This window comes from Lithobates pipiens, unplaced genomic scaffold (assembly GCF_037356315.1).
Source record: "Lithobates pipiens isolate NorthernLeopardFrog02 unplaced genomic scaffold, aLitPip1_a1.2 Scaffold_35, whole genome shotgun sequence".
In the NCBI taxonomy this organism is placed as follows: domain Eukaryota; kingdom Metazoa; phylum Chordata; class Amphibia; order Anura; family Ranidae; genus Lithobates; species Lithobates pipiens.
Genome location: NW_027507811.1, coordinates 5,533,560 through 5,561,035, shown reverse-complemented (window position 1 = coordinate 5,561,035; position 27,476 = coordinate 5,533,560). Strand labels below are relative to the sequence as shown.

The following is a 27,476-nucleotide window of genomic DNA, read 5'->3' as shown; positions in this document are numbered from 1 at the left end:
CTCCTCCGGTTCCCCGCTGTGTCGTCCTCCATGTGCTCCTCTGTGTACACATGCGCCCCCCCCCCCCGTGTCCTCCTCCGATCCCCTCTGGTCCTCCTCTGTTTCCTCCTCTAATCCCCCTCTGCGTCCTTCTCCATGTGCTCCTCTGTGTCCTCTTCCGGTCCCCCTCTGTGTTCTCCGTGTGCTTCTCCAGTCTCCCTCTTGTCCTCCACTCCCTCTTGTCCTCCTGTCCTCCGGTTCCCCTCTGTGTCATCCTCCATGTGCTCCTCTGTGTGCACATGCGGTCCCCCCCCCCCCCCGTGTCCTCCTCCGATCCCTCCCTGGTCCTCCTCCGATCCCTCCCTGGTCCTCCTCTGTTTCCTCTGTGTCCTCCTTCATGTGCTCCTCTGTGTCCCCCTCTGGTCATCCTCTATGTCCTCCGTGTGCTCCTCTGATCTCCCTCTGGTCCTCCTCTGTTTCCTCCTCCATGTTCTCCTCTGTGTGCTCATCCGGTCCCTCCCCCATGTCCCCCTCCGTGCTCCCCCACCCCCCCCTCCCTGTCCCCGATCTTTCAGGAAGGAGCCAGCATATGCGTATATGTAATTTACCGGCTCCTTCCTTTTCTGAATGCACAGAGTCAGTGACTCAAACCGCTTCAGTTTACGAACGGAGAGAAGCTGCTCTCTCCTGTCCATTCATCTTTAGTGCAGCTCAGAAAGGGACTGGGGCATTTCTGTCCTCAGTCCCTTTTCTTATCTCAAAGGGGAGATGTCAGGGATGTTTTAGACCCCTGACATCTCACCAAAGCCACCTCCCCTCCCCCCCGACAGGGTTGATAAAAAGAAGAAACACATTATAATAAATAAAAAATTGTAATAAAAATAAAAAAAACACAGACACTGTCCAGCCACCCCCCCCAACAAAGAAAGCATTGTAAAAAAAAAATAGAAAATATATAAACTGTAAAAAAATAAATAAAAAAACTACAGACACAGTCCACGCCTCATCAGTGCCACTCATTAGTGCCATTGTCACATGACACATGACAAAAAAAAAAAGTATCGGTAATCAGTATCGGCAAGTTCTTGGAAAAAAAAGTATTGGTACTTGTACTCGGTCTTAAAAAAATTGGTATTGGTCCAACCCTAGTTAGTACTCATGCACAAGAACATTATAGGCGAGCATACACTATACAGTCTGATTGTACAATTTCTGCACAATCTCCTTTAGATTTACCAAAACTTTGTAATATACGGACAAACCTGAACACTTAATTTATGTAGTATCCATGCAGGCAGGCCTTTGTACTACATAGTTGGTGGGAGATCCAAAATACATTGTAGAATCATATTGTATAGTTCAGGGGCGGCTCAACCATTAAGGGCACACGGGCGCCGCCTGCTCTGTGACGCCTTCCCCTATGTGACAAATGGATAGATTCATGCATAGCATTGTATTGCATGAATCTATCCATGGCTGCCGTGAACACCCCCTATTCAGGCGTCCGGACCCTTTTCGGGTGCCGGAATTACAGCGGCGGGGGTGAATTTTGAAGCACCTGATTGAAGACATAAGCTCTAATAGGCTTCAAAAAAAGGTGGACTTGGAGCTCAGAGCATTGCGCTCGCAGTCCACTCAGGCCTTGTTAGAAAAGCAAATGAATATTTGCTTTTCTAACACTGAACCGCCTCTCTGCCAATCAGGAGGTACGGGTCTAATACCGGTCACCTGATTGGCTGAAGGCACAGGCGATCCCATTGCCCAGCTAGCAGAAGTGAACAAGAGACACACAGAGGACACAGGAGCCATTGCCTGACTGCGATACCTGTCCCACAGCTCGCCGCCGTCACCCGCTGCTTGACCCGCCACCAAGATGGGGCAAGTGCCGGTCTGACAGTGTGGCTGCATATGATGGGCACAGAGGCTGAATTTCATGGGCACAGAGGCTATATAGGATGGGCACAGTGGCTGCATTTGATGGGGCACAGTAGCTGGATTTCATGGGGCACAGTGCTGCATGTGATGGGCACAGTGGCTGCATATGATGGACACAGTGGCTGCAATTGATGGGAACAGAGGCTGCATTTCATGGGCACAGTGGCTGCATATGATGGGCACAGAGGCTGCAAATGATAGGCCCAGAGGCTGCAATTGATGGGGCACAAAGGCTGCATTTGATGGGCACAGTGGCTGCAATAGATGGGCACAGTGGCTGCATGTCATGGGCACAGTGACTGCATTTGATGGGGCACAGTAGCTGGATTTCATGGAGCACAGTGCTGCATATGATGGGCACAGTGACTGCATATGATGGGCACAGTGACTGCAATTGATGGGCACAGAGGCTGCATTTCATGGGCACAGTGGCTGCATATGATGGGCACAGGGGCTGCATATGATGGGCACAGAGGCTGCAAATGATAGGCCCAGAGGCTGCAATTGATGGGGCACAAATGCTGCATTTGATGGGCACAGTGGCTGCAATAGATGGGCACAGTGGCTGCATTTTTATGGGCACAGTGGCTGCATATAATGGGCACAGGGGCTGCAAATGATAGGCCCAGAGGCTGCAATTGATGGGGCACAAAAGCTGCATTTGATAGGCACAGTAGCTGCAATTGATGGGCACAGTGACTGCATTTGATGGGGCACAGAGGCTGCATATGATGGGTACAGAGGCTGCAATTGATGGGGTACAGAGGCTACATATGATGGGTACAGTAGCTGCAATTGATGGGCACAGTAGCTGCAATTGATGGTGCACAGTGGCTGCATTTGATGGGCACAGAGGCTGCATATGATTGGCAGAGTGGCTGCAATTGATGGGGCACAAAGGCTGCATTTGATGGGCACAGTAGCTGCAATTGATGGGCACAGTGACTGCATTTGATGGGGCACAGAGGCTGCATATGATAGTCACAGAGGCTGCAATTGATGGGGTACAGAGGCTACATATGATGGGTACAGTAGCTGCAATTGATGGGCACAGTAGCTGCAATTGATGGGGCACAGTGGCTGCATTTGATGGGCACAGTGGCTGCCTATGATGGGGCACAGTGGCTGCATATGATGGGGCACAGTGGCTGCAATTGATGGGGCAGAGTGGCTGCATTTCATGGGCACAGAGGCTGTATATGATGGGCATAGATGCTGCATATGATGGGCACAGATTAAATTCCCCACGTGAGTGTCACAATTACTGTACTCAGCTAACTTCCTTTTATCTGTCTGACAAACTGAAATGTCAAGTTATATATATATAGTATTTACAGGAAGATTGGGGGGGGGGGGGGGGGAGAGAAGTGTGGTTAGATGTAGGTTTTAGTTAAATGTCAGAAGTCTGCTAAAACTTTGCAAGTAAAAAAACTCGGTCAAAATAGCAGCATCAATGTCATGAATATCCATGAATATCCATCCATCCTATTCTAAATTCAGGCCATTTTGGTTCCGGCCTCACTAGCCCTCTTGGCGTATCCCATGCCCGAAGTTCTACAAGCAATTAATTACAAAAAGACAAAACCCCTAAACTCTTTATTGGAGCCGGAGTGAATGGACAGTTGCTTGGGTAACTCTGTACTGTTTGGAAAAGAACCAGATATCATAAGTGGCTCCTGCGGGGGGAGCACTACACATCTATAAGGATATACGGTACATACACACATTCATAAGGCTGTGTTCACACTACGAGACGTTTCTCCGGGCTGCAGTTCCTCTGAGCTCCACAAGATGGTGATCTCTCTTCTACCCAGACAAGAAGTCTCTATGGAAGACAGGAAGTGATGTCAGGTACAGGCAGGAAGTGATGTCAGGTATAAATAGGAAGTTGCGGGTGAAAGGTGAGTCGGGAGGAAACGTTGCTGGAATTGGCAGTAGAGGAGGTAAACAGTACAGTTACAATACAATTCAATACAGGAGGAATTAGAGGGTCCTGCTCATTAGAGCTTACAATCTAAAAGGGAGGGTCAAATGATACAAAAGGCAATGACGGTGGGGGATGGGCTGATGGAGAAAATGAAGTCCAGTTGTTATCGGGTTTGCCACCTCACCCCTTTAAACCCGAACACATATTAATTACACAGGTTCTGTGGCTGATTAAAGTGGTAATTAAACTCACTCGGGGCCTTATTTGCGATTCATTAGCCTCAGAACCCGTGTAATTCATATGTGTTCGGGGTTTAAAGGGACGAGGCGGCAACCCTAAGTTTGTTAGGTGGGGACAGGATAGGCTTCTATGAAGAGAAGGGTTTTCAGGGATGGTCTTCAAGTGTACAGAGTAGGAGATAGTAAGACAGATTGTGATAGAGACATAGATTTCGGTGTCATCAGCGTAGAAATGGTATTGGAAGCCATGGAGGCTATCAGCCGACCCATGGAGGAGGTGTAGATCGACAATAGTAGAGGTCCAAGAACAGAACCTTGGGGGACCCCGATGGAGAAAGGAAGAGGAGTGGAGGAGGAAGTAAAGTTGTAAGTGATACTGAAGGTGCGGTGGGATAGGTAGTATGAGAACCAATGAAGGGTACACTCGCTGAGGCCAATGGAGTGGAGATTTTTGAGGAGGGGGAGGGAGTGGTCCACTGTGTCAAAGGCAGCAGAGAGGTCCGGGGGAAAAGAGTTTGTAAGAGATGACTTCCACACTGCAATAGTTCGTTCGCAAGAAGGGGTTATTGCAATAAAACAATCCTCTCAGGTACTCTTTATTGTAACACCACGGTGACTCACACATATACAGGTGAAAAGAAGGAGATGCCGGACCGACGAGATACAGATGTGCTTGCCAGGCGGCAAACAATGGGGAGCGTTTAAAAATATTTCTTCCACATCCTTAGGATTAATCAGGAACTATAGATCACCTTGGAACGGACCCTCTAAACCGTCACTATGGACTCCCAGACTCCATGCTTCTATTGGGTATATCACTATGGTGACTCAAAAAAAAAGGAAAGCCTTCCCAGACGCGTTTCGTCATAGATGACGTTTTCTTTTTTTTTCTGAAATCAATACATATGCTGCATATAATCAAAATAATCAGTAGAAGTGATAAATAGCCAAATAGTCAAAATAAAATCACAAAAAAGCGCAAATCATTGGTACAGTCCATGGTAAAGTGCACATGTATTAAAAGTGCATAATGGTTCATATCCATAACGTAAAAAAACAAATGGCGTGCTTCCACCCGTTGTGACAACTATGTGCTCCCAGTACTCTCACCATAGTGAGTAATCAAATGCGCGTTTGATGATATTTAAAAACCATCCTCCATCGGCATTAGCTTGGTCCTGGTTACATATAGTTACATAGTAGGGGAGGTTGAAAAAAGACAAAAGTCCATCAAGTCCAACCTATGTGTGTGATTATATGTCAGTATTACATTGTATATCCCTGTACGTTGTGGTCGTTCAGGTGGTTATCTAATAGTTTCTTGAAACTGTCAATGCCCCCCCCCCCCCCCCCCGCTTAGACCACCGCCTGTGGAAGGGAATTCCACATCCTTGCCTTGGTTAGTTTTGGTAAACTGCGGTAGTGGTCCTTTTAAGGCTCCCTCCACCGCGCTTGTCCATATATTAGGGTAAAAAAAAAAGTGACCTCCCATAGCGTAGTATTGTAGGTAAAATCAATTTTATTAAAATTGGTAACTCTTACATCAAAATAATAGTAAAAACGCCCTTGGTTGAATCAAATAATCTCCGACATCACTTCCGATCCGGGATGCCCGCTGAATTTTTACTTGTTCAAAGATTTTTACTGATCAAGAAGCAAAATGGTACAAACAAACAACGGACTAGAAGGAAATAAGTAGGAGAACGGTAACAAAAAGCATTCAGCATGTGAGGAATTATAGACATATATATATATATATATATATATATATATATATATATATATAGACATAAAAACAACATAAAAGGCTGTGAGAAACACAACTAAAAAGCAAATGAGTTTACTTGTTTATTTTAAGAGCGAGTAGGCTACATTCAGGCACTGTATTGAGTAGGTTAAATTTACAATGCGTGGCACTGGAAAAATGCTTACGTGGTAGCACACTAAAGTATGGTAGTGATTTACAGGTAGTTGGCTAAAAGTAGGGCCATATGAAAAAGGGTAGAAAGGAAGAAAGTAAGGAAGGAACCCCAGGTGCCTCTCTAATGGACCAAGTAGAACACATCAATAAACATTAAGACGGTGTTACCAATCACGGAAGTAAGAGAGATTCGTCACAAGAAGGTTATTCTCAGTGAGATGGTCGTTCAGTCGGTGGTAGACCAGACGTTCAAGCACTATGGAGGAGAAGGAGGGCAAGGGGATGGGGGCGTAGGTCCCTAGAAATGGTGGGGTCCAATAAGGGCTTTTTAACTATGGGGGTGACTAGTGCATGTTTTAGAGAGTTGGGGAATGTGACGGACTGCCTGGCACTCCGACTGGGTGCTTCTGCCAAACGGTGCCTCCTGCCTTCCATCTCCTTCCAGCAGGCCGGTAGCTAATTCCAGCCCTTTGCACCAAGCATCATACGCAGACAAGATGTTGAGGTAAAACCAAAGGAATAACTCTTTATTGAAACTCACACACATACTTTATACCCCCAGGAGGACACTCCCCTCTTGGGGATATTAGCATAGATAAGACGTACAACCAGTAAAAACATGACAATGCAACCTTTAAACATGAAACGAACAGATAGGCACCTAGACAAGTCTTATCAGTATGGCTAGTAGACACAGCGGCTGCAGCAACGGCAACTCGGGGCAGCAGCTGAAGCAACCGCGACTCAGGCCAGCGGCTGCAGCAACGGAAACCCGGGGCAGCGTCTGAAGCAACGGCAACTCGGGGCAGGGACTGAAGCAAAGGCAACTTGGGACAACGGCTGCAGCAACGGCAGCTCGGGGCAGCGGCTGCAGCAACGGCAACCCGGGGCAGCGGCTGAAGCAACGGCAACCCGGGGCAGCGGCTGAAGCAATGGCATCCCGGGGCAGCGGCTGAAGCAACGGCAACCCAGGGAAGCGGCTGAAGCAACAGCAACCCAGGGCAGCGGCTGAAGCAACGGCAACTCGGGGCAGCGGCTGAAGCAACGGCAACTCGGGGCAGTGGCTGAAGCAACGGCAACTCGGGGCAACGGCTGAAGCAACAGCAACTCAGGGCAGGGAGTGAAGCAAAGGCAACTCGGGACAACGGCTGCAGCAACGGCAGCTCGGGGCAGCGGCTGCAGCAACGGCAACCCAGGGCAGCGGCTGAAGCAACGGCAACTCGGGGCAGCGGCTGAAGCAACGGCAACTCGGGGCAGCAGGCAATCTGAGATCATCACGAGGGAATCCAAACAGCAGAGCAGGGCAGACAAACAGAGCATGTGTTATCACAATATCACAAGCATGAGACTGCGGGCTTGGCTGGCTTAAATGAGGTTTAGTCTCCCCCCAGAGACTGACCACATCAATCACCTTGCAGGTGGACAGACAGACAGAAAGAATGCATCACAGCCAAAACCAGGATGCTGGAATGAGGAGCGCAACACACTCCTGACACATGGATTATACTACTTTTATTAGCGGCGGGGGGGTTTGGTATTTAGGAGGTATTGGAATATGTATGTCATTATTTTATAAGATAAGAAATAAAATAAGAAACAAGAAGAGAAAGGGATAAATGTAATTTGCAGTAAATGTCTGAATTTTTTTTCCCATAATGATCCCAGTCTCGAATATTCATCCTAAGATGTAATCAGTAAAGTCTCCAGAGAACACAGAGATCACAGGAATATGATGTGTCCTGGCAAAGCCCAAAGACAACGTTCATCTTCCAGTTCAGGAGAGGAGGGACGCACCCGGGAGAAATGATTCTGTGTACAGAAATCTCACACAGCACCCCCCACAGCTCCTCCTCCCAATGTCCCTCCAATCAGAGTCAATCTTATGACATCACACTGACCTCACAGCTCCTCCTCCTAATATCTCCTTTTCTGATGCTCTTAGGATGTGGGCCGACCCCTGACCTCCTCACTTTCAAAGTAGGGCTGTTGGACCTCCATTGTATGTAATATCAGAAACCTCAACATGAAGTGGGGTTTAAATAAAGAGACCTGACCAGTGAGGTGAGGAGGATTCTGGGAATGTCATTTGATTTTACTATTTGTGTTCAGATCTAGAGTTTTCCTCCTGTGAAGTCTGGAGATCACATGACCATCACATTGCCTCCACCTCCCTCCCTGATAGAATAGAGAAATACAAAGAAGATTCTAGAAGTCACCAGAGAGATCATCGAGCTGCTGACAGGAGAGGTGAGCGGAGCCGGGAAGGACGTCATGATGGCCAATCAGCCGCCCCTCACATCACCGGGTAAGAGGAGACTTTATTGTAAAGGAGAGAGCAGTACGGAGACTCCACCTAGATCCCCCATCATCTGATAAACACATAGAAACAATGTATTCAGTCAGTGTGTGTGTTTCCTACAGATGGATCCAGTAATGGGAACCCACCAGAGAGATGTCCCCGTCCTCTGTATTCCCGGGACTCCACACAGGAAGGTCACACCATCCCTCCATATTGCAAGGTTGGTGGATTGGAGCATCTAGAACATGGACTTCTGGAGAGGATGTTTTTTTTAATTATTATTATTTTTTTTTATATGATGTCATAGTAATAAATCTTCTATCTTACAGATGATATTTTCTCTCTCATTTTCTTGGTTTAGAGTGGAGATCCAATGGATATAGAATTTGAGGTGAAATCAGAAGAAGAAGAGAGGTATGTGAGGGATGATCAGCAGTCTATGGAGGAGGATGGAATAACGGGGACATTTATAGAGGAGGACACTCCTACAGAGATCAGCACAGGTGGGTCATTAACACTAAATCCATTCCTCCACCCATACTGCTCACTGATTGGTCCAGAGTAGGGCGGGGGCTGGGTGATATCAGCCTGTAATCCCCTGGTCACTTTCCTGAGCTGTGTTCCCCGTCCTGTATTCCTGGATTTCTCTCCGATAATCTTCCTTCTCTGTGCTGCCGACACAATTTATGCATCTAGACTGGATTTATGGAGATTCTGGGGATCAGCCGGCAGCAAAATGTTCATTTTCACCATAGATGTTGCTCAGCCTAGGCACCTGGAGTATGTACCTTGAGTCTTCTGCCCCATACCCGGGTCTAGCAAGATCTCTGACAGAACAATCCCCCCCGGGGTTACTTGCTCTGTTATTTGCTGGCTGTGCCGGGTGGAGGGATATGTCTGTATAGTCTCAGACCCAAGTCACTGAGTGCAGTCTCAGGAGATGGGAGGAGCGGTGTGGGACCTCTGCAACTTGTCTCATGTAATCATTTCATCTTCCACTGATTACTGAATACCAATATTATGAGTCCTCCTGACCATTACATTGTATACAGTAATTATATGTTGCATGTTACATACTCCTGACCCCTGCACTATATTCTCTATGTTGTACATTATATACTCCTGACTTCTGCTCTCTCCCCTCCCCCCACTGCTATATATACACATAATATGTATTCTCTTTTGTTACACCCATTTCCTACCAGCTGGACATTTTATATCGGATGATGTGATTGGAGCACAGACTTTTCGATGTTGATAATAATGTGATAACATCCTCAGACTTTGGACCCTTAAACAGAAAGTGATAATGAGGGAGGAGTCAATAACCCAATGATGGGGGTCTTCAGGATCAGTCCAGTCTTCATCTTGGTTGTCCTCCCCCCATCCTCACTCTCTGACCTCTGGTGGGGCTCAGCCCCGCTGTTATTCATGACTAAATCATGGACTAAATAAGGAAGTGCAGGACTTCTTGTGTTGGGAAGATGGCAATGAGTGATAGAGGGGGAGGGGACACTCGTCCTATAATCCCCTCATCACTGTCACTCCTATAGAAGACAGTTCTCGTTGTTTCCTCACTCTCTGACTAAGGTCCATGAATAAAGAAATGATCTGGTAGGAGATCAGAGGACCCATTTACTAGTTACCTTGAGGGGGGAATTGTAAGATCCTCAGAGACAAAGCTGCCTGATGTGGGCGGAGTCCTGGTTTAGGGGACCAATCAGCTCATGTCTAGTAATAATCTTTGTATTTCTATTTTAGTAGATGGACGGGAGATGAGGAAAACCTCAGAGGATTGTCTCACTTTGTCTCCAGACTGTAAAGTAGAAGATGAGGACATCACACAGTATAGTCCAGGAGAAAACCCGACTACCTCAAATGTCCATCCGGCACCACACAGTGTAGATGGACCATCGTATTCCTCTTATCCCGAGGAACCTCAGACTGTGCGGGACGGTGCCGGACCATCGTATTCCTCTTATCCCGAGGAACCTCAGACTGTGCGGGACGGTGCCGGACCATCGTATTCCTCTTATCCCGAGGAACCTCAGACTGTGCGGGACGGTGCCGGACCATCGTATTCCTCTTATCCCGAGGAACCTCAGACTGTGCGGGACGGTGCCGGACCATCGTATTCCTCTTATCCCGAGGAACCTCAGACTGTGCGGGACGGTGCCGGACCATCGTATTCCTCTTATCCCGAGGAACCTCAGACTGTGCGGGACGGTGCCGGACCATCGTATTCCTCTTATCCTGAGGAACCTCAGACTGTGCGGGACGGTGCCGGACCATCGTATTCCTCTTATCCTGAGGAACCTCAGACTGTGCGGGACGGTGCCGGACCATCGTATTCCTCTTATCCTGAGGAACCTCAGACTGTGCGGGACGGTGCCGGACCATCGTATTCCTCTTATCCTGAGGAACCTCAGACTGTGCGGGACGGTGCCGGACCATCGTATTCCTCTTATCCTGAGGAACCTCAGACTGTGCGGGACGGTGCCGGACCATCGTATTCCTCTTATCCCGAGGAACCTCAGACTGTGCGGGACGGTGCCGGACCATCGTATTCCTCTTATCCCGAGGAACCTCAGACTGTGCGGGACGGTGCCGGACCATCGTATTCCTCTTATCCCGAGGAACCTCAGACTGTGCGGGACGGTGCCGGACCATCGTATTCCTCTTATCCCGAGGAACCTCAGACTGTGCGGGACGGTGCCGGACCATCGTATTCCTCTTATCCTGAGGAACCTCAGACTGTGCGGGACGGTGCCGGACCATCGTATTCCTCTTATCCTGAGGAACCTCAGACTGTGCGGGACGGTGCCGGACCATCGTATTCCTCTTATCCCGAGGAACCTCAGACTGTGCGGGACGGTGCCGGACCATCCAAACTTAACATACATAAAAGAACTCGCACAGGGGAGAAGCCGTATTCCTGTCCTGAGTGTGGGAAATGTTTTTCACAAAAGTGCAGCCTTTCCAATCATCAGAAATTGCATACGGGGGAAAAGCCATATTCCTGTTCTGAGTGCGGGAAATGTTTTTTAATGAAGTCCGCTCTTTCCACACATCAGAGATCTCACACGGGGGAGAAGCCGTATTCCTGTACTGAGTGCGGGAAATGTTTTTTAAAGAAGTTCCATCTTTCCACACATCAGAGATCTCACATGGGGGAAAAGCCGTATTCCTGTCCTCAGTGCGGGAAATGTTTTTCACAGAAATGCGATCTTTACAGACATCAGAAATTGCACACAGGGGAGAAGCCGTATTCCTGTCCTGAGTGCGGGAAATGTTTTTCACAGAAGGCTGCTCTTTCCACACATCAGAGATCTCACACGGGGAGAAGCCGTATTCCTGTACTGAGTGCGGGAAATGTTTTTTAAAGAAGTCCCATCTTTCCACACATCAGAGATCTCACACGGGGGAAAAGCCGTATTCCTGTCCTGAGTGCGGGAAATGTTTTTCACAGAAATGCGATCTTTACAGACATCAGAAATTGCACACAGGGGAGAAGCCGTATTCCTGTCCTGAGTGCGGGAAATGTTTTTCACAAAAGTCCAGCCTTTCCAGACATCAGAAATTGCATACTGGGGAAAAACCATATTCCTGTCCTGAGTGCGGGAAATGTTATTCACATAAGACCGCTCTTTCCAGACATCAGAGATCTCACACGAGGGAGAAGCCGTATTCCTGTCCTGAGTGAGGGAAATGTTCCTCACTGAAGTCCTGTCTTCCTGTACATCAGGGGACCCCACACAACCCTGGAGGTGTATTAGTGAGTGCGGGAAATGTCTCGTATATGAATGTTGCTGGACATGTGGGGAAGAAGCACCCCCTGATATACACCTCAGATATACTCCATGGCTGATCTTCATCATGGAAGAAACAGTTGATAAGGAGATCAGAGATCACCAAAGACATGGATGAAGTGTTGTACCGTGTCGGCCATTGATAGCAGGAGAAAAATAAAAATGGAGTCATTACCTCTCATTGGCTGAGTACATTTTGTGGTGTAAACTCTTCCAAGAGGTCTGTTTTCTGAAGTCGTCCTTCGGGCCGAAACGCGTTAACCCCACCACTTAAAAGGTGGTCCTTTAGGCCTTTTAAAATAAAAATGGAGTCATTACCTCTCATTGGCTGAGTACATTTTGTGGGGGAAGATTTCACAAACACTGACAGGTCTGTTTCTATAAAACCTTTGTAGAATGAATGTGTAAAGGAAATGTGTGAGTTGTGTATAGAATTGTATTGTATTTTGTATGTATTGCACACGGCACTAATAATGTTTTCATTACATGTTTTGCATTCTTTCCAGTCCTGATTAGAATTAGCCTGCCTATGTTACGCCCCTTGTATTAGAATTAGCCTGCCTATGTTACGCCCCTTGTATTAGAATTAGCCTGCCTATGTTAAGCCCCTTGTATTAGAATTAGCCTGCCTATGTTACGCCCCTTGTATTAGAATTAGCCTGCCTATGTTACGCCCCTTGTATTAGAATTAGACTGCCTATGTTACGCCCCTTGTATTAGATTTAGCCTGCCTATGTTACGCCCCTTGTATTAGAATTAGCCTGCCTATGTTACGCCCCTTGTATTAGAATTAGCCTGCCTATGTTACGCCCCTTGTATTAGAATTAGCCCGCCTATGTTACGCCCCTTGTATTAGAATTAGCCCGCCTATGTTACGCCCCTTGTATTAGAATTAGCCCGCCTATGTTACGCCCCTTGTATTAGAATTAGCCCGCCTATGTTACGCCCCTTGTATTAGAATTAGCCCGCCTATGTTACGCCCCTTGTATTAGAATTAGCCTGCCTATGTTACGCCCCTTTATTAGAATTTCCCTGCCTATGTTACGCCCCTTGTATTAGAATTAGCCTGCCTATGTTACGCCCCTTGTATTAGAATTATCCTGCCTATGTTACGCCCCTTGTATTAGAATTAGCCTGCCTATGTTACGCCCCTTGTATTAGAATTAGCCTGCCTATGTTACGCCCCTTGTATTAGAATTAGCCTGCCTATGTTACGCCCCTTGTATTAGAATTATCCTGCCTATGTTACGCCCCTTGTATTAGAATTAGACTGCCTATGTTACGCCCCTTGTATTAGAATTAGCCTGCCTATGTTACGCCCCTTGTATTAGAATTAGCCCGCCTATGTTACGCCCCTTGTATTAGAATTAGCCTGCCTATGTTACGCCCCTTGTATTAGAATTAGCCTGCCTATGTTACGCCCCTTGTATTAGAATTAGCCTGCCTATGTTACGCCCCTTGTTACCATAAAAGTACAATTGTAATATTAATGTGACAGCTACGTAATCATGTGTATAAAAACCTTCAATTGTGTCATAATAAAACAGAAGAGTTATTTGGGAAGATGCGGAGCGTATCTTTTGTGTCTGTTCCCCACTGCAGTAGTTATTTATTTGGAACCGCTAATCAATATGAGGATAGGAGTCGCCTATCAATAAAATTCCAGAACAAATGTGACGCGCATCCCCCCAGCCGTGACCGGTATTGGTCATGTTTTATTTCAGTGATTTCCTATGATCATCGGCTCCATCTAGTGGCAATAATGTGGACACTTATGAGGTGGGACTGGCGGGGACTGATGAGGCTGTACTGATGGGCACTGATGAGGCTGCACTGACAGCATCCATAAAGCTTTACTGATGGGCACTGATGAGGCTGCACTGATGAGGCGGGACTGATGGACACTGATAAGGCTGTACTGATGGGCACTGATGAGGCTGCACTGACGGGCATCGATAAAGTTTTACTGATGGGCACTGATGAGGCGGGACTGATGGGCACTGATGAGGTGACACTGATGAGGTGGCACTGATGATGATGCACTAATATGCAGCACTGATAGGCGGCAATGATGGGCAGTACTGATGGACACTAATAGGCAGCACTGATGAGGGGACACTGACAGGCAGCACTGATTGCCATTCCTGGTTGGCACTTGTGGGCATCCTTGATGGGTCTGCACTGATAATCAATGCACTAATTATCAGCGCAGACACCCCCCCTCCTTGTCGGGAGAGACGCTTATCAGCTCTCCTCTACTCACGCCACTTATTGGCTCTCCTCTACTCGCACCTTGTCAGCGTGAATAGAGGAAAAGCTGATTACCGGCTGTGACAGTGGGGTCACTTTGGACACAGGGTGAATAAAAGAAACCCCCGATATGGTCTGTGATAGCCATATTCAAGGCTGTATATACATTGTATATAGATTGGATGTATACTGTATATGGGGGTTAAGTGTCATTGCTGTGAGGAATTAAGTTGTTTTGCATTTCTATTGTTCATTTAAGTCTGTCCTTGTGTGTATGGTAAAGTGCCAGACAGACTGGCTGCCAACCCTTTGTGAAAAGATGTGTATTGGGTGGGATCATTTGAAGCCTAGCAGACGTCAGGATGAGGTGTTGAGTCTTGGGATGTGTGGGTGGAGCTGGGCCCTTGTTCATGTTAAAGCATGTGCCTTGAATTGTGTATAAAGTGACAATGTTTCTCATTAATAAAGTCATTCCTACTACAGAAGAGACAGAGTGCGTCTCGTCTTTTTGCCGGAGGGGTGTCGGCTCCTATAGGAAAGGGTCGTTTAGCTGTGGATATTGGTAGCGAGTGGATGTGTGTCTAGGAGAGGGAACATCGTAAACGGCGTTAACCCCCTTTATATTAGGGGTGCCGTTACACCGGCACTTCCTAGTTTCAATGTGATCAGCTGTGATTGGCCTACATCATAGGCTTTTTACCAAGATCAGAGATGGAGTGTGTCGCTCTGACTGATGAGGTGGCACTGATGGGCACTCTTGAGGAGGTGGCACTGATAGTCACTGATGAGGTGGCACTGATGTGCACTGATAGGCGGCAATGATGGGCACTGTTGAGGTGGGACTGAGGAGGTGGCACTGATGGTCACTGATGAGGTGGCACTGATAGGCGGCAATGATGGGCACTGATAGGTGGCACTGATGGGTGGCAATGATGGGCACTGATAGGCAGCACTGATGAGGAGGCACTGACAGGTATTACTGATGGGTACTGCCATCCCTGATGGGCACTGGTTGGAATCCCTGGTGGGCACTTGTGGGCATCCTTGATGGGTCTGCACTGGTAACCAATGCACTGATTATCAGCATAGACCCCCCCACCCCCTCCCATTAGGAGAGCAGCTTATTGGCTCTCCTCTACTCGCACCTTGTCAGCGAAAATAGAGGAAAAGCTGATAACCGGCACTTCCTGGTTACGATGTGATCAGCTGTGATTGGACACAGATGATCACATGGTAAAGAGCCTACATCATAGGCTCTTTACTAAGATCGGAGATTCAACACACTGCACTATCGATCGCCACGCGGGGGGGGGTGGATGTGTGAGCGGCTTATCCTGCTGGATGTCATATGACGCCCAGTTAGGATAATAAAACCACCACACCGCCATCATTTTGCCGGGCGGGGTGTGGTTAAATAACATGCCTGGGTGGGGTTTTTTTTAAAGGAGGCGGCAATATAATGTAATTTGCAGACTCTTTAAACTCGATCATTTCTTTATAAATGTGAGTTTCTGTAGCTCATCCTACAGGAGGAATGTGCAGAGTCCCCAAAAATTACCCACCAGACCCTTTGAGTCTGGTAAAGATTTTAAGGGGGATCCTCGCACAAAACCCCCCAAAAAAAAAGTGTGAGGTCCCCTGGAAATGCGTTGTACATTTAAAAAAAAAGGTGCGCTGTCTCCTTAAATAACACAAATGAATTATGTGATTAACAATAAATAAAAGTGACGCACAAAACATGCAAAACCGCCCACTGCAATCATAACAATGAAATAAATAAACCCTTGTGAAACGTGGACTACAAATTCCAGCAATCCTTAGTGATGTTTGTGCCCCGTCACCAAACACAAACTATCCCCTTACCGGTACATTTGACCCCCCCCCCCCAAAAAACGTAAGAGGTCTAAAGCACCTAAAATTCGGTTCAGCCCAGAGGTCACAAGACCAAGCCGCCGCATACACAACTCCGCTTCCGGGAATACAATGGTTATTGGCTGCCAATAGGGGGATCCGAAGCAAGGTCACATTCTCATAAGAAGCCCCGTGTTACCACCAATAAGAAGAGGATCCATAAAACTGCTCTTTCAATGATGTAAACAAGCCGATTATCGGCATTCCTTTTCTCATGCTGACAGTGTGAGGAGAGGAGAGACGGTAACTGGTTTGTGTTAAAGGGACATCCACACTGATAAACGGGGCATTGATTATCAGTATTCTGATTATCCGTGCAGTCTCAAACGTGCCCACCAGTGCTATCAATCGGTGCTCATCAGTGATGCCAATCAGTGCCCCCTCATCAGTATGACCTATCAGTGCCCCCTCATCAGTATGACCTATCAGTGCCCCCTCATCAGTATGACCTATCAGTGCCCCCTCATCAGTATGACCTATCAGTGCCCCCTCATCAGTATTACCTATCAGTGCCCCCTCATCAGTATGACCTATCAGTGCCCCCTCATCAGTATGACCTATCAGTGCCCCCTCATCAGTATGACCTATCAGTGCCCCCTCATCAGTATAACCTATCAGTGCCCCCTCATCAGTATGACCTATCAGTGCCCCCTCATCAGTATGACCTATCAGTGCCCCCTCATCAGTATAACCTATCAGTGCCCCCTCATCAGTATGACCTATCAGTGCCCCCTCATCAGTATGACCTATCAGTGCCCCCTCATCAGTATTACCTATCAGTGCCCCCTCATCAGTATCACCCATCAGTGTCCACCAGTGCCACTTATAGGTGCAGCTGACAATCAGTGCCCATAAGTGTTGCCTATCAGTGCCCATCAGTGAATTCGAAAAATTACCTGTTTGTATTTTTTTTTTTTAACAAACTATGAAAAAAGATAGAGCTATTTGTGTGATAAAAATGTCATATGGGTACAGTGTTACATGACCGCGCAATTGCCATTCAAAGCGTGACAGCGCCGAAAGCTGAAAATTGTCCTGGGCAGGAAGGGGGTTCAAATTGCCCTGTAGGTAAGGGGTTAATGTTTCTATCAGTTTTAGAGTATCCCAAACCCTGACTTCTACAAGCAATTCATTACAAAAAGACAAACCCTGAGACTGTTTATTGGAGTCGGAGTGAATGGACAGTTGTTTGGGTGACTGGTGGCCTCTGTACTGTTTGGGAAAGAACCAGATATCATCAGTGGCTCCTGCGGGGGGAGCACTACACATCTATAAGGATATACAGTACATACACACACAGCACAAGGCCGTGTTCACACTACGAGATGTTTCTCGGGGCTGCAGTTCCTCTGAGCTCCACAAGGTGGTGATCTCACTTATACCCAGACAGGAAGTCTCTATGGAAGACAGGAAGTGATGTCAGGGATAAACAGGAAGTGATGTTAGATAAAGACAGGAAGTTCCATGAGGTACGAATAACAGAGGAGACATTGCTGGAAGTGGCAGCAGAGGAGGTAATAAGATCTTATTTTCTATTTACACCCAGTAACCACCCCGTCATGTCCGTCCTCTTCCTCCATAGTCACTGTGACGTCTTTTATCTCCAGCAGATGATGATGCAAAAATTTATTATTATACAGGATTTGTATTGTGCCAACAGTTTGCACAACATGAGGGCAGACAGTACAGTTACAATAAAATATAATACAGGAGGAATCAGAGGGCCCTGAACCTTAGAGCTTACAATCTAAGAGGATACAAAAGGTGGTGTACCCCAAGGTTCAGTGCTGAGACCCTTACTTTATCATATCTTTATAAATGATATTGGGTCTGGGATTAAATGTAACATTTCAGTCTTTGCAGATGACCCCCGAGCTATGCCATGGAATAACCTCCTTACAGGATGTCTCCAACTTACAAGCCAACCTCAATGCTCTGTCTGATTGGGCGACTATGTGGCAGATGAGGTTTAATGTTGATAAATGTAAACTTCTGCACTTGGGGGATAAAAATATACATGCATCATACATACAAGGGGGGTAAAATTGGGGGAATCATTGGTGAAGAAGGATCTGGGGGAGTCAGTGGGGGAGAAGGATCTGGGGGGATCCATAGTGGAGAAGGATCTGGGGGGATCCATGGTGGAGAAGGATCTGGGGGGATCCATGGTGGAGAAGGATCTGGGGGGATCCATGGTGGAGAAGAATCTGGGGGGATCCATAGTGGAGAAGGATCTGGGGGGATCCATGGTGGAGAAGGATCTGGGGGGATCCATGGTGGAGAAGGATCTGGGGGGATCCATGGTGGAGAATGATCTGGGGGGGGTCCATAGTGGAGAAGGATCTGGGGGATCCATAGTGGAGAAGGATCTGGAGGGTCCATAGTGGAGAAGGATCTGGAGGGATCCATATTGGAGAAGAACCTGGAGGGATCCATAGTGGAGAAGGATCTGGAGGGATCCATAGTGGAGAAGGGTCTGGGCGGATCCATAGTGGAGAAGGATCTGGGGGATCCATAGTGGAGAAGGATCTGGGGGGATCCATAGTGGAGAAGGATCTGGGCGGATCCATAGTGGAGAAGGATCTGGGGGGATCCATAGTGGGGAAGGTTCTGGGGGGATCCATAGTGGAGAAGGATCTGGGGGGATCCATAGTGGGGAAGGTTCTGGGGGGATCCATAGTGGAGAAGGATCTGGGGGTTTTGGTAGATCAGAAGGTCAATAATAACATACAATGCCAAACTGCGGTTTCCAAAGCGAGAAAAGTCCTTTCCTGTATAAGAGAGATATGAGAGAGAGAGATATCATCTGTACAAATCATTAGTAAGACCTCATCTGGAATATGCAGTTCAGTTTTGGGCACCAGTTCTCAAAAAGGATATCGGGGAACTGGAGAAAGTGCAGAGAAGGGCAACCAAACTGATAAGAGGCATGGAGGAGCTCAGCTATGAGGAGAGATTAGAGGAACTGAATTTATTCTCTCTTGATAAGAGGAGATTAAGGGGGGGATATGATCAACACGTACAAATATATAAGGGGTCCATATAGTGAACTTGGTGTGGAGTTATTTATTTTACGGTCATCGCAGAGGACAAGGGGGCACTCTTTAAGCCTAGAGGAAAGGAGATTTCATCTTCAAATTCAGAAAGGTCACAGTAAGAGCTGTGAAAATGTGGAATAGACTCCCTGCAGAGGTGGATCTGGCCGGCTCAGTAGATTGCTTTAAGAAAGGCCTGGATTATTTCCTAAGTGTAAACAATATACCTGGATACTGACATTTATAGGTAAAGTTGATCCGGGAAAAATCTGATCGCCTCTCTGAGATCAGGAAGGAATTTTTTCCCCTGCTATAGCAAATTGGATCATGGCTCTGCTGGGGTTTTTTTTTGCCTTCTGGATCAACTGTGGGTATAGAATTGTGTATATGGGATTGTATATTATTTTTATATTTTTTTTATGGTTGAACTAGATGGACTTGTGTCTTTTTTCAACCTGACTAACTATGTAATAACTTTGGGGGATGGGCTGATGGAGGAAATAGAAGTCCAGGTGTTAGTTGGGGGTATGAAGCCAGTGGAGGGATTGGCAGAGAGGGTTGAAGGACAATAGCAGAAGTATTAACAGGGATGTTGAAATAATCGAAAATGATTATGGAGATTTCAGAAGAGACAAAGTAGGGTAGCCAGGCACAGAAGCCATCAAGAAAGGGTAATTAGATCCTGTGTAAATTGGTCCTAGTATGAATGTGAGTTAGGGACCTTAGATTGTAAGCTCCTTGAGGGTAGGGACTCGTGTGGGGTTAGGATTCCCACTCCACCTCCCTTCTGCCCACTGGGTCTGGGGGAGTGAGTCCAGAGAAGGCCATCATGGGAGAGGGAAGCAGGAGAAGCAGTGTCGGATTCATGAAGTCAGGTTTCAGTAACAGCAAGTAGTTAGTGATAAAGAGGTCATGGACAGAAGTGAGTTTGTTACAGACAGAGCAGGCGTTCCAAAGGGTGCAAGAGGCGAGGAGGCTGGTTTTGGGAAGAAGAGGAATAGAAACTAAATTGTGTGGATTGCAGCTGCTGCCAGAGGGCATGGGGGGATGGGAGATTTGGGCACAGTTAAATGATGGAGGTCCAGGGTTTGTTGTTTAATCTCCAGAGGTTAGGAGAAGCAGAAGGGTGGGGGAGGTAATATGGGAGTGTGATTTATATGAAGGGACATGCCTCAGAGTCCTCGAGGTTTTATTGCGTTTAGAATTATCAGGAGTCGGTGATGCAGGAATAGGGAGAGGACAGAAGTGAGGGGGATATATACAGGCTGTGGGGTGGAGAAGAGGGGTGAGGAAAAGAGGATAAGGAGAGAGGACACAACTGTCAGAAGGATTGGTAGAAAGCACATGTTACAGAAAGGAAGGAGAGCTGGATGGGGAATATGATGTGTCCTGGCAAAGCCAAAAGGCAACGCTCATCTTTCAGTTTAGGAGAGGAGGGACGCACCCGGGAGAAATCATTCTGTGTACAGAAACTTCACACAGCGCCCCCCACAGCTCCTCCTCCCAATGTCCCTCCAATCAGTTAGAGAATCCTATGACATCACACTGACCTCACAGCTCCTCCTCCTAATATCCCTCTATCCAACTCTTTTTTCTGATGCTCTTAGGATGTGGACCGACCCCTGACCTCCTCACTTTCAAAGTAGGGCTGTTAGACCTCCATTGTATGTAATATCAGAAACCTCAACATGAAGTGGGGTTTAAATAAAGAGACCTGACCAGTGAGGTGAGGAGGATTCTGGGAATGTCATTTGATTTTTACTATTTGTCTTCAGATCTAGAGTTTTCCTCCTGTGAAGTCTGGAGATCACATGACCATCACATTGCCTCCACCTCCCTCCCTGATAGAATAGAGAAATACAAAGAAGATTCTAGAAGTCACCAGAGAGATCATCGAGCTGCTGACAGGAGAGGAGAGCGGAGCCGGGAAGGACGTCATGATGGCCAATCAGCCGCCCCTCACATCACCGGGTAAGAGGAGACTTTATTGTAAAGGAGAGAGCAGTACGGAGGCTCCACCTAGATCCCCCATCATCTGATAAACACATAGAAACAATGTATTCAGTCAGTGTGTGTGTTTCCTACAGATGGATCCAGTAATGGGAACCCACCAGAGAGATGTCCCCGTCCTCTGTATTCCCGGGATTCCACACAGGAAGATCACACCATCCCCCACCATTATCAGGTAGATGAGGAACAATCACTGATAGTATCATTAGGATCTGTACATTATCTGCATTGTTACCATTGATGTCATTTTTATTATATATTCAGAGTGGAAACCTGAGAGATCCTAAAGTTGAGGTTAAAGAAGAGATAAAAGAGGAGGATGATGAGGATGGGGGGATGGAGGAGACAGAGCATCATCAGGTAGGTGAGGGACAATTATTGGAAGTTCTGATTTGTACACAGCATGTTTGTTGCAATGAATGTTTTATTATATATTCAGAGTGGAAACCTCGGGGATTATAATATTGATGTTAAAGAAGAGTATAAAGAGGAGGATGAGGAGTATGGAGTGATGGAGAAGTTTTCAGAAGGACACAAGGATATGATGGAGCCACCAAATACCAGGAACCCACCAGAGAGATGTCCCCGTCCTCTGTATTCCCGGGATTCCACACAGGAAGGTCACACCATCCCCCACTGTTACAAGGTTGGTGGATCGGAGTATCTAGAAACAACGTTTTCATTTTTGTAAGTGATCTTTCAATAATAAATCTTCTATCTTACAGATGATATTTTCTCTCTCATTTTCTTGGTTTAGAGTGGAGATCCAATGGATATAGAATTTGAGGTGAAATCAGAAGAAGAAGAGAGGTATGTGAGGGATGATCAGCAGTCTATGGAGGAGGATGGAATAACGGGGACATTTATAGAGGAGGACACTCCTACAGAGATCAGCACAGGTGGGTCATTAACACTAAATCCATTCCTCCACCCATACTGCTCACTGATTGGTCCAGAGTAGGGCGGGGGCTGGGTGATATCAGCCTGTAATCCCCTGGTCACTTTCCTGAGCTGTGTTCCCCGTCCTGTATTCCTGGATTTCTCTCCGATAATCTTCCTTCTCTGTGCTACCGACACAATTTATGTATCTAGACTGGATTTATGGAGATTCTGGGGATCAGCCGGCAGTAAAAGTTAGGTTTTCACCATAGGCTTTGCTCAGCCTAGCTACCAGGGGTATGTACCTTGGGTCTTTTGCCCCATGCCCGGGTCCAGCAAGATCCCTGACAGAACAATCCCCCCCGGGGTTACTTGCTCTGTTATTTGCTGGCTGTGCCGGGTGGAGGGATATGTCTGTATAGTCTCAGACCCAAGTCACTGAGTGCAGTCTCAGGAGATGGGAGGAGCGGTGTGGGACCTCTGCAACTTGTCTCATGTAATCATATAAGCCACCAATGTGCTGACCCCTGCACTATATTCTCTATGTTGTACATTACATAGTCCTGACTTCTGCTCTCTCCCCTCCCCCCACTGCTATATATACGCATAATATGTATTCTCTTTTGTTACACCCATTTCCTACCAGCTGGACATTTTATATCGGATGATGTGATTGGAGGACAGACTTTTACATGGTGCCCCCTCCACATTCAGTCCGATCACAGGATACGACAGACGGTTCAGATAACATTACAGAAAGGACACAGGCAGACAGATAGTACCTGTGACTTCTCCATTCGCAGAGCTGCGATGGTCGGGTTCACTTACGATTTCTGGCACAGAGCCCGGAAGTGATGCTGCCGCCCGGGGAAAGCACCGCCCATTGCCGATGGCGGTGCCAATAGTAAAACCCACAGCAAGGGAATGCCTGCATAACGGAAGTGTTTCGGTGCACTGCTTTGCGCCGCAATGACAATGAAAATCAGGAAATGAAGCGTCTAACATGCAATCACCTGATTACATAGACCTCATGCTGCCCATAGTGCACTGTGTCCGGCGCCTGTATACAGTGCGCTTGTCCAGGTAAAGGAATTTTTTTAGGACCATTTTTTAATTAATTAATTAATTTTAATAGTGACTAGGCTTGGAGGGGGGGTGGCACCCGTGTGCCCCCTATGGATGGGCCCCCACTGGTGGTGTTCAGGATCAGTCCGGTCTTCATCTTGGTTGTCCTCCCCCCATCCTCACTCTCTGACCTCTGGTGGGGCTCAGCCCCGCTGTTATTCATGACTAAATCATGGACTAAATAAGGAAGTGCAGGACTTCTTGTGTTGGGAAGATGGCAATGAGTGATAGAGGGGGAGGGGACACTCGTCCTATAATCCCCTCATCTCTGTCACTCCTATAGAAGACAGTTCTCGTTGTTTCCTCACTCTCTGACTAAGGTCCATGAATAAAGAAATGATCTGGTAGGAGATCAGAGGACCCATTTACTAGTTACCTTGAGGGGGGAATTGTAAGATCCTCAGAGACAAAGCTGCCTGATGTGGGCGGAGTCCTGGTTTAGGGGAACCAATCTGCTCGTGTCTAGTAATAATAAGCCAAATGGTCCGGGGCTGAAGTGGTTAAACAATTCTACTTATAATTTGTCCTAAGTCACAACCTTTATATTTTTACCTTATAACAGAATTATCATTAGGTCAGTAGATACTAAAATTGTAATCGTATCTGTGGCCTGGAATATAATATGTATAATTTGAATGACTTTTGAATGATCCTCAGAGACAAAGCTGCCTGATGTGGGCGGAGTCCTGGTTTAGGGGAACCAATCAGCTGATGTCTAGTAATAATCTTTGTATTTCTATTTTAGTAGATGGACGGGAGATGAGGAAAACCTCAGAGGATTGTCTCACTTTGTCTCCAGACTGTAAAGTAGAAGATGAGGACATAACACAGTATAGTCCAGGAGAAAACCCGACTACCTCAAATGTCCATCCGGCACCACACAGTGTAGATGGACCATCGTATTCCTCTTATCCCGAGGAACCTCAGACTGTGCGGGACGGTGCCGGACCATCGTATTCCTCTTATCCCGAGGAACCTCAGACTGTGCGGGACGGTGCCGGACCATCGTATTCCTCTTATCCCGAGGAACCTCAGACTGTGCGGGACGGTGCCGGACCATCGTATTCCTCTTATCCTGAGGAACCTCAGACTGTGCGGGACGGTGCCGGACCATCGTATTCCTCTTATCCCGAGGAACCTCAGACTGTGCGGGACGGTGCCGGACCATCGTATTCCTCTTATCCCGAGGAACCTCAGACTGTGCGGGACGGTGCCGGACCATCGTATTCCTCTTATCCCGAGGAACCTCAGACTGTGCGGGACGGTGCCGGACCATCGTATTCCTCTTATCCCGAGGAACCTCAGACTGTGCGGGACGGTGCCGGACCATCGTATTCCTCTTATCCTGAGGAACCTCAGACTGTGCGGGACGGTGCCGGACCATCGTATTCCTCTTATCCCGAGGAACCTCAGACTGTGCGGGACGGTGCCGGACCATCATATTCCTCTTATCCCGAGGAACCTCAGACTGTGCGGGATGGTGCCGGACCATCATATTCCTCTTATCCCGAGGAACCTCAGACTGTGCGGGACGGTGCCGGACCATCGTATTCCTCTTATCCCGAGGAACCTCAGACTGTGCGGGACGGTGCCGGACCATCGTATTCCTCTTATCCTGAGGAACCTCAGACTGTGCGGGACGGTGCCGGACCATCGTATTCCTCTTATCCTGAGGAACCTCAGACTGTGCGGGACGGTGCCGGACCATCGTATTCCTCTTATCCCGAGGAACCTCAGACTGTGCGGGACGGTGCCGGACCATCGTATTCCTCTTATCCTGAGGAACCTCAGACTGTGCGGGACGGTGCCGGACCATCGTATTCCTCTTATCCCGAGGAACCTCAGACTGTGCGGGACGGTGCCGGACCATACAAACTTAACATACATAAAATAACTCACACGGGGGAGAAGCCGTATTCCTGTCCTGAGTGCGGGAAATGTTTTTCAGGGAAGTCCAATCTTTCCACACATCAGAGATCTCACACGGGGGAGAAGCCATATTCCTGTCCTGAGTGTGGGAAATGTTTTTCACAAAAGTCCAGCCTTACCTATCATCAGAAATTGCATACGGGGGAAAAACCATATTCCTGTCCTCAGTGCGGGAAATGTTTTTCACAAAAGTCCAACCTTTTACATCATCAGAAATTGCATGCAGGGGAAAAGCCATATTCCTGTCCTCAGTGCGGGAAATGTTTTTCACAAAAGTGCAGCCTTTCCCATCATCAGAGATTACATACGGGGGAAAAACCATATTCCTGTTCTGAGTGCGGGAAATGTTTTTCACATAAGACTGCTCTTTCCAGACATGAGAGATCTCACATGGGGGAAAAGCCGTTTTCATGTCCCGAGTGCGGAAAATGTTTTACAGAGAAGTCCCATGTTTCCAGACATCAGAGATCTCACACGGGCGAAAAGCCGTATTGCTGTACTGAGTGTGGGAAATGTTTTTCGCATAAGACCGATCTTTCCTATCATCAGAGATTGCACACAGGGGAAAAGCTGTTTTCCTGTCCTGAGTGTGGGAAATGTTTTACAAAGAAGTCAGCTCTTTCCGCACATCAGAGATCTCACACAGGGGAAAAGCCGTATTCCTGTCCTGAGTGCGGGAAGTGTTTTACAGAGAACTCCAATCTTTCCAGACATCAGAGATCTCATACGGGAGAAAAGCCATATTGCTGTACTGAGTGCGGGAAATGTTTTTCACAGAGGACTGATCTTTCCTATCATCAGAGATTGCACACGGGGGAAAATCTGTATTCCTGTCCTGAGTGCGGGAAATGTTTTTTAAAGAAGTCCGCTCTTTCCACACATCAGAGATCTCACACGGGGGAGAAGCCGTATTCCTGTACTGAGTGCGGGAAATGTTTTTTAAAGAAGTCTCATCTTTCCACACATCAGAGATCTCACACAGGGGAAAAGCCGTATTCCTGCCCTGAGTGTGGGAAAGGTTTTTCACAGAAATGCGATCTTTACAAACATCAGAAATTGCACACAGGGGAGAAGCCGTATTCCTGTCTTGAGTGCGGGAAATGTTTTTCACAGAAGGCTGCTCTTTCCACACATCAGAGATCTCACACGGGGGAGAAGCCGTATCCCTGTCCTGAGTGCGGAAAATGTTTTTCACAAAAGTCCAGCCTTTCCCATCATCAGAAATTCCATACAGGGGAAAAGCCGTATTCCTGTCCCGAGTGCGGGAAATGTTATTCACATAAGACCGCTCTTTCCAGACATCAGAAGTCTCACACGGGGGAGAAGCCATATTCCTGTCCTGAGTGAGGGAAATGTTCCTCACTGAAGTCCTGTCTTCCTGTACATCAGGGGGTCCCACACATCCCTCGAGGTGTATTAGTGAGTGCGGGAAATGTCTTGTATATGAATGTTGCTGGACATGTGGGGAAGAAGCACCCCCTGATATACACCTCAGATATACTCCATGGCTGATCTTCATCATGGAAGAAACAGTTGATAAGGAGATCAGAGATCACCAAAGACATGGATGAAGTGTTGTACCGTGTCGGCCATTGATAGCAGGAGAAAAATAAAAATGGAGTCATTACCTCTCATTGGCTGAGTACATTTTGTGGGGGAAGATTTCACAAACACTTACAGGTCTGTTTCTATAAAACCTTTGTAGAATGAATGTGTAAAGGAAATGTGTGAGTTGTGTATAGAATTGTATTGTATTTTGTATGTATTGCACACGGCACTAATAATGTTTTCATTACATGTTTTGCATTCAATTCCACTCCTGATTAGAATTATCCTGCCTATGTTACGCCCCTTGTATTAGAATTAGCCCGCCTATGTTACGCCCCTTGTATTAGAATTAGCCCGCCTATGTTACGCCCCTTGTATTAGAATTAGCCTGCCTATGTTACGCCCCTTGTATTAGAATTAGCCTGCCTATGTTACGCCCCTTGTATTAGAATTAGCCTGCCTATGTTACGCCCCTTGTATTAGAATTAGCCCGCCTATGTTACGCCCCTTGTATTAGAATTAGCCCGCCTATGTTACGCCCCTTGTATTAGAATTAGCCCGCCTATGTTACGCCCCTTGTATTAGAATTAGCCTGCCTATGTTACGCCCCTTGTATTAGAATTAGCCTGCCTATGTTACGCCCCTTGTATTAGAATTAGCCCGCCTATGTTACGCCCCTT

The 27,476-nt window shown here is 47.2% G+C and overlaps 3 protein-coding genes across 3 annotated transcripts in view; 2 read left to right on the top strand and 1 right to left on the bottom strand.

Annotated features, from left to right (window-relative positions):
- Positions 1–26,882, top strand: part of LOC143955356 (uncharacterized) — a 56,733-nt gene extending 29,851 nt beyond the window's left edge. Inside the window, 3 exon segments of the mRNA XM_077465421.1 lie at positions 10,415–11,633; positions 11,636–11,988; positions 23,974–26,882. Of these exon segments, the coding sequence (XP_077321547.1) occupies positions 10,415–11,633; positions 11,636–11,988; positions 23,974–26,760 (4,359 nt within the window). The 3' untranslated portion in view covers positions 26,761–26,882.
- The window catches only part of LOC143955908 (uncharacterized), an 865,587-nt gene that overhangs the window by 136,896 nt on the left and 701,215 nt on the right, over positions 1–27,476 (bottom strand). The window lies entirely within an intron of this gene.
- Positions 21,484–23,983, top strand: LOC143955946 (uncharacterized). The gene is made up of 3 exons (XM_077466073.1): positions 21,484–21,675; positions 21,755–21,961; positions 22,073–23,983. The coding sequence occupies exons 1-3, from the start codon at positions 21,556–21,558 to the stop codon at positions 22,274–22,276; spliced, it is 531 nt and encodes a 176-aa protein (XP_077322199.1). The 5' UTR covers positions 21,484–21,555; the 3' UTR covers positions 22,277–23,983.